Source organism: Scatophagus argus, chromosome 8 (assembly GCF_020382885.2).
Source record: "Scatophagus argus isolate fScaArg1 chromosome 8, fScaArg1.pri, whole genome shotgun sequence".
Lineage (NCBI taxonomy): Eukaryota > Metazoa > Chordata > Actinopteri > Scatophagidae > Scatophagus > Scatophagus argus.
This window is the reverse complement of record NC_058500.1, coordinates 16,804,304-16,811,368: the sequence shown is the minus strand read 5'-3', so window position 1 is coordinate 16,811,368 and position 7,065 is coordinate 16,804,304. Positions and strand designations below refer to the sequence as shown.

Below are 7,065 nucleotides of genomic sequence, written 5' to 3'. Positions count from 1 at the left end.
ACATACATCAACAAAAAAACAAAAAAAAAAGTTATAATGTAATGAATGAAAAAGCAGTTTAAAAAGGCAAACAAGAACTTCAACTCCTAACTTAAAGTCGAGATCCTTAAGATCCATCTGTTCTCTCTTTGGTTCACTTTCACTAAATTCGCTGTAATAATTGCAACAGGAACATGGTCAGTTGCCTTTAATGGATCAATCTCATGTAGGTAATTTCTAGCGCCAGTTGAACTTTATTTTTCTCTCAGTGGTACACGCACAGAAAGTTGACTAAATAAGGATGTGTTGGACCAGGTATATAAAGTAGGCCTCTGCCAGTGACCAGTGTGGAAATGTTTTTATTATTATTATTATTATTAATCTATGAATTTACTTTAAGATCAAACTTTGAGGACAATTAAACAAACAGAGTTCATATAATTCATCTTACTATCCTGTTACTTTCTGACAAACAACTCACGTATGACCCAATCCCATGGCAGACAAACTCTCGTTATCCTTTAGAGATCACTTCACAAAAATTGTTATCTGAGACATAATGACCCTTACACCTTTGACTTTTATTGTACGTCAGAGGTTGTTTTATGGTCAGTATGTTTAACTAAAGAAAGTCACATTTTCACCGATACAATGATTAATTAAATAAAAGCAACAAATTAGATGTGTAATATTGACATAATGCAAAATACACATACAGTATTTGTTCAAATTGTTCCAGTTTATTGAGATATATATATGTATATATCACTTTCATTAGAGAAAAGCAGTACCCTGCTGTTAGAGTCCTGACAGCACAGCAAATAGATAAGAAAACTGAATGACATCTAAAGTGAAGAACACCTGTGACAAAATGTTGCTGAAATCCGGCATGCAATGGTTGTATTAAGCATATTTATCTTTAACTTACCACTGAATTATATTTCTATCAAGACTGATGGGTCAAAATTCCTAAACTCTTTGTTTATCATCCATAGCCACAGAAAGTTGATCTGACATCAGAGATCATTTTAACACCATAAAATGGAGCCAAATATTTATGTTGTGACTGCACCACTGAGTATAAATATATCCTATATCATATCCACACCTTTGGTTTAACAGCTGCTGTGATTCACAGTTTTTTTCTGCCATTTGAAATATTTTGCCAGGAGGAGACACCAATCAGTCTGAGTTTACTGAAAAGATTTGCAGCATTTCTCACCTGAGGATGTTACATCAGAAGGAAAGTTACAGCGACTGTAATCTTGTTCAGTGTTAGAAAACACTGCAGTAGCAGGAGCCATGACCGATATAAATACTTGACCTTTAATAATAAAACTTGACAAATCAATCTCTCTGTTTACAAACAACGTAAAATCAAATGAGCTTAACAAATGATACATAATGTATTCATCTTGACAGAGAACTGTTTTCTAACTGTTGTACCAAAAAGAAACTTCCTGACCTTAATATCTCATTTAAGAGTAATTTAGTTTGTGATGCCATTTATCACTACATCATGAAAAAAAAGAGAAAGAGAGAGCAGAGGTGAAACGGTTGCTGCTACTTTTTAATAAAACATTTTATTACTGGACATCCACGCACTGGTAGGGCTGAGCAAAATGTCTAAGTTATTACTCATCACTTTAATATCACTGAGAGGATCTCATAATGCAAATCACTGAACATACTTTTCTTTAATACCTGTGAATGTAGCTTAAAATGACTAATAGTTACAACCTCTACTGGGTTTTTTTGTTGTTTTTTTTATATATCAAACGTGTTGTGATATTTTAAACATATCAGAAAATGGTCTGATCTACTTGTATCAGTATTTCTTTACATCCTTATTGCCCAGCTCTACACACAAAAAAACTTTAACACTTAGTTTCACCTGTTTTGCTCTAAATGGGTTTTGGGGTTCCACACATTCCTTACTGTTGTAACACAAACTTTGAATCGAATCTGAATCGATTCTCCAAACTTCCAGGATCCGTTGTGTAAAACACAAACCTGGTCTAGAACACACTTAGAAACATTATTAGCTTCTCCATTGACTGAGCACCTGTCCAAATTAATGCATGATAACAAACATCCATGTTGAATTGGAAAGTGTTAGTCTGTGAATAAAAAAAAAACACTTGCAAAGAGTGCTTCTTTATTGACTTAAACTACGAGAATCAGACTGTATTTAATAACCATCTCTCTGCAGTGTTGCTGAGCGACAGCTGTCAGCTATGAGCATTCATGAGGCAACCAAAACACAACGTACACCGCACCCATTCCGATATCTTCTCTAATTGCACACACACACGCATCAAAGCCACCTATCACATTACGTGTCAATAAAAAGCCCCCAAATGAAAGCCAAAAAATAAAACTAATGAATGGTACATCCTCTTCACAGTGTAGTCACAAACTCGCATTGTGAGAGCTAACGGCTCACCACACAGAGCGACATATTGACTGACATGTCCTAACAATCAGGTTTTAGGTCTGTCTAAGTTTTGCTTCTTCACCCACCCCTCCTCTTAGATCACTGACATTTCCAGTGTTTAAAAAAAAATAAAAAATAAAAACAAACAGAAAACAAACTCTTTCAAAGCTGGTGGAGTGGAATCCTTATCGATGAGCAAGTGCTGGAAAAATTCAAGCTGACAGAGTCTCTGTTCTCCTCTGCAGAGCGTTTTGATTCCACCAAATCTTCCTTCTGATGTCCCTTCCTCCCTCGTGAATTGGAGGTCTGACCATGTGTTTCCTCTGGCCAGAGACACAGCTAGAAGTATTTTGTGATTCAACCATGGAACTGGGTTTGGGTGGGGAGGGGCAGGGAGAGAAGTTTGCCTGAGCGAAGACCTCTCAGTCGGTGGAGAAGAGATCTCCGGCCGAGGGGAGCGGGGCCAGACCCCCCGTCACGTTGGGCAGGAGGGACAGGTCAGGGAGACTCTGGATGTGGGACTTTAGCTCTTTCCTAACTTGGGTCACCCTCGCCAGTTTCTGCTTATACTCCTGCAATGGCGAAGATAACACAGCACAGGAGTGAGTTAAAAATGACTTCTTACTTACAAATTACAGCTGTCAGCTTGTTCAAAATGTCTTGTGACAACAGCTTTCTGACATGTTTGAAACACATGCTGGTCAAAGCGCATGGGTTTAAAAGATATATACAATGCATAACAATGTGGGCTTTTTGTGTAGTGGTGGCTATTATTTCTATTTATTATTACAATGTACTCAAAATAACAAATCCAGAACTCTGGCTACAATATGATCTCTGCCAGTTTAGTTACACCATGCCTTTCTGACTGGTCACCAAACCTCCCTATATAGGAGCATTAGACTCCTATAGACTTTTTAATGACAGATCAAACAGAAAATGTGAAAAGGCCAATGTGGTTAATGAAAGAATTTTGACAATGACTTTCTGGAAAGGAAAGTGCTGTATCATATTCATTAAATAAGTGACTTCACATTCATTATTAAAATAGTGAAGGAGAATCTGATTCGAACTCAGTTCTCTGTATGCTGTTGACCGTTATGTTTGCGTATGCAGTGCCTTGCCTCTAGTTTCTTCTCTCTCTCCATGAGTGCCTCCCTCTGACTGCTGATGTATTCGGACAGCATGCGAGCCAGCTGCCTCCGGTCCTCCAGCTCTGCAGCCAGTCGGCCATTATACTCTGCCAGCAGCAAGCAAGCTTCATCCACCGTCTTCGAAAGCTTGTCTGCAGCGTCTTTGTCTACATTGGTGTAAAAATGGGTTGTTGAAGTCACAGAATATGAGATCTATTATGAGCTTGTCATGTACAGGAAGTTAAATTTCTTTTGGACCCTTTCTTTACATTCAGAGTTCTTATTTACTATTGAATAAAAAGGAGAAATTAATATTGAATAAACAGGAAAAATAAGACCAATGCCAATCCATGCTGAAAAAAATTCCTGTATAAACAGTAAAAGAAAAGTCACTTCTGATCAAGCTGAGCTCTCACGTCTCACCGGTGATTTTCTCCAGCAGGGAAACATCTTGGACTTCCTGTGGAAGTGATGCGATCTTCTGACGAACTGCTGCATCACCTGATGCAGCGTTTTCCAAATCCTGCAGGGCCTTCACCAGCTCCTCTGTCTGAAAGTGTGTATAAGAACATGTTTAAAGGGAACAGAGTTAGAGAGTTAACACGGGCTAGTAAGGAGAAGGGAAATGATCAGGGAGAAGACCATGGGACAGAAAGAGAGACGTAGAAAAGAAGGGTGAGAAACGAGAACATTAAATGTAAGGGAGGACTTTTTTCTGCATTTTGTGTGATGAGTGAAGTGAAATGTTGGCATCCTACCAGCTGAGTTGCACTGGCGCCTATGTTACGAGGGGAGGAGTGGCTTCTGTAGTCGTCGTCTTCATCTTCTTCGTCTTCCTGGATCTTCTGATAGCTTCGTTTCAAAGGCTTCTTCTCTTCTGCAGAGTCAACAGAGCAGAAAAAAAGCATAATATCATTATCACTAAGTTACACAGTCAATCTAAGACAGACACTACAGATGAGACATCAGCAGAAAGAACTGTTCACAACATCAATAATTTTATGCAACTGATTCCCTGTTTGATGATGTTTTTGAATGTTCAATAGATATTACACTTAAGTTTATTAGGATTATTCTAGAAAAAAATCTTCAATGTAAACTAACACCATTGCAGTTTATAGGATTGTTCTGCTATAATGTGTGATGTAGTTCAGCATATAAGGTTTGATGAAATCAAACCAGTAGCAAGCAGAAGTCTTACACGTTGGTGCTACTGATACTTTACAAATATATGTTCAAAAGCAGCCTTCTGATGATGTATTTTCCTCGTAAATCATGCCATACTTCTCACCTTTACATATTACATTAGCTGCATTAAATAATCAGTAATCCTGGTTTTACTTATCGCCAACCAATAACATACAGCATACTCTATATTTGTGTTCAGATGAAACAAACTAATAAATTATCTAACAGTCATCTAACCTGAAGGCCTGGGGCTGTTTGAGTCCTCTATGGCCAGTTTGAGCTGCTGAATGAAGTCGGCTCTGTAGAGGCTCCTCTCCTTCCAGATGTTCAGCAGTCTCTCCATGTGCTTTTTACAGTTCTCATCTGCATCACTGCAAAGAGACAGGGGAACAGTAGAAATAGAAGAGAGGATTCAAGCTCAAACAGCTCAAAAAATTGACTGTGTATAGCAAATTCCTCCAAACAACTCGTTTTAGTTCCTGCCCTACAAGAACTATGGGACCACATATTTAATATTTACCCTTATCATTTCCTGTTTTGGTTTCAAAAGGTTTAAACCCATTTTGAAGCTGGATGAATTCAGCTCCAGTCCTGAGACTTTTATCAAGAGACTTAACATTAAGATTCTGAATTATTTCTGGAAGTACACTGGTGTGCTCACAAACACACGCTTATTAAGCAGTTCATTATTTGTAGCACACAGTGGTCACATCACATTTACCTGGCAACATGTGAGCAGGCATCGACGAGGACAGACTCAAAGTCTTTGGTGAACTCTGGTCCCTTCTTCTTGCTGTTCTGGATGACATCGTTGGCGAGATACAGGAACGTCAGCTTTCTGTTGCTTTTTGCTGCAAAACATGAAAACACGATATTTCAAGATTTCAAAATCTAAATTAGTTTGCAATTAACTTAGATTTATTACTAATAACCCTACTTTTCATTCACACACCTGCCGACAACACTTCAGTAACTAATTTCCAAAATTTCTCATTGTGTTTTGTCACTTTAGCCATAGTCATAGTGGAGTGACAGGTTTTTATCACGCCTATTTACTTTAAAAGCACAACGGTTTTCTGAGTGTACTCCTGATGGTTCAACCCCATCATCAATAAAACCAATAAAACCAAGGAACGTCAACATTACCTCTTTCTGACCTCTTGTGTACCGTGTTTTATGGTCCTGGATTTTCCTTTAGCGGTTTCAATAATAAAGGATATTTTTGGTATCCTCCGTAATAAAATACCCTGTAGGTATTACAGCACCATAACACACCATCTTCTGGGATCAAAGTCCTCTCTTTAGATCTACTAACCGTTATTTTGCTCTTTACTTTGCTAAGTTGCACGATATCAATACCGTTTTTTGCACAAACAACACAAATAAACGAACTTCTCACAGCAAGTCTCACCTTTCTTCAGCTCTCTGTGCCAAACTTTAACGATGAGGGCTGAGTGTTTGCGGTGGTGGATGATCCACAGAGAAAGAGTCTGGACGCTCTGCTGCGAGCTGCTCAGCTCCGTCAGCTTCTTCTCCAGGGCCGACTCAGAGAAGGACGACATGCCGGACTAAATGTGTGTTTCCCCTGTGACCCCAACAGACCCCAACCCGCTCTAAAGCGACTGAGCTCCGACCTGGTTTAGAGAAACTCGCACTGTCATCAAAACTTTAGTTTAGTTGTATCGCTAACTTGCAGACATGCAGCATCAAGCCGCCTCCTCCACCTAACCTTATGTTTCTAACGTTATGTTAGCTCTTTGTCTGACTTAATTATTGTCCAAATCTACTGAACAAACCTGCAGGGTGTGAATGTGGATTATGAGCTGATGTTTCTTCACCGTCTGTAGTGTTTGTTTACAGCAACGGCTAACGTTAGCGCGCCGAGCTAAGCAGCCATCTGCAGAGCAGAGCAGCCCTGAGCTGAGTTTAGCCTGTGACTTAAAACGACTTTAAAGCAACAAAGCTTCCGCAATATTCGTGTGAAATATGTCTTCCGTACGCCACGAGATGAAACAAGACCGCTAAAGACTAACGGTGTAACTTACAGTTTGCCTTAGATCGTCTAACTAATCAGGAAGATTCCTTCGAAAAAATGGCAGCTTGCACTTTCACCTCAACATGTGCGTCGCACAGTAGTGACGCAAACAGATCCGGGTCTCATTCCCTTTATCCAGGCATGAAAATATAAAACCCACAATAAAAGACCATGAATTCAACATCAGTACACACCATCAAGTTAGTTGTAAACAACATTTTCAGTAAAACCGGTACTTCTGTAAAACTTGCGGGATCACACATTTATATTTGTGTTTACTGAAACTCTTATAT

The 7,065-nt window shown here is 39.0% G+C and overlaps 1 protein-coding gene across 3 annotated transcripts; it reads right to left on the bottom strand.

Annotated features, from left to right (window-relative positions):
- Positions 1 to 1,535: 1,535 nt before the first annotated feature.
- On the bottom strand, positions 1,536 to 6,881 carry rprd1b (regulation of nuclear pre-mRNA domain containing 1B). Of its 3 annotated transcripts, none has more exons than XM_046396025.1 (8): positions 6,534 to 6,881; positions 6,149 to 6,371; positions 5,459 to 5,588; positions 4,975 to 5,108; positions 4,308 to 4,426; positions 3,973 to 4,099; positions 3,541 to 3,716; positions 1,536 to 2,988 (listed from the first exon to the last, which is right to left on the bottom strand). In XM_046396025.1, the coding sequence occupies exons 2-8, from the start codon at positions 6,297 to 6,299 to the stop codon at positions 2,839 to 2,841; spliced, it is 987 nt and encodes a 328-aa protein (XP_046251981.1). In that variant the 5' UTR covers positions 6,300 to 6,371; positions 6,534 to 6,881; the 3' UTR covers positions 1,536 to 2,838. The 3 variants fall into 3 exon arrangements, with proteins under 3 accessions (XP_046251981.1, XP_046251980.1, XP_046251982.1); XM_046396024.1 differs by having other exon boundaries at positions 6,149 to 6,322; XM_046396026.1 differs by having other exon boundaries at positions 6,783 to 6,842.
- Between the last annotated feature and the right edge of the window lie 184 nt (positions 6,882 to 7,065).

Coding starts and splice junctions, on each gene's coding strand:
- rprd1b (XM_046396025.1), bottom strand. CDS start 6,299: ATGTCGTCCTTCTCTGAGTCGGCCCTGGAGAAGAAGCTGACGGAGCTG. Junction 4,100..4,307: donor GCGCCAGTGCAACTCAGCTG/GTAGGATGCCAA, acceptor ACACACTTTCAG/ACAGAGGAGCTGGTGAAGGC. Junction 3,717..3,972: donor CCTGCTGGAGAAAATCACCG/GTGAGACGTGAG, acceptor ACACCAATGTAG/ACAAAGACGCTGCAGACAAG.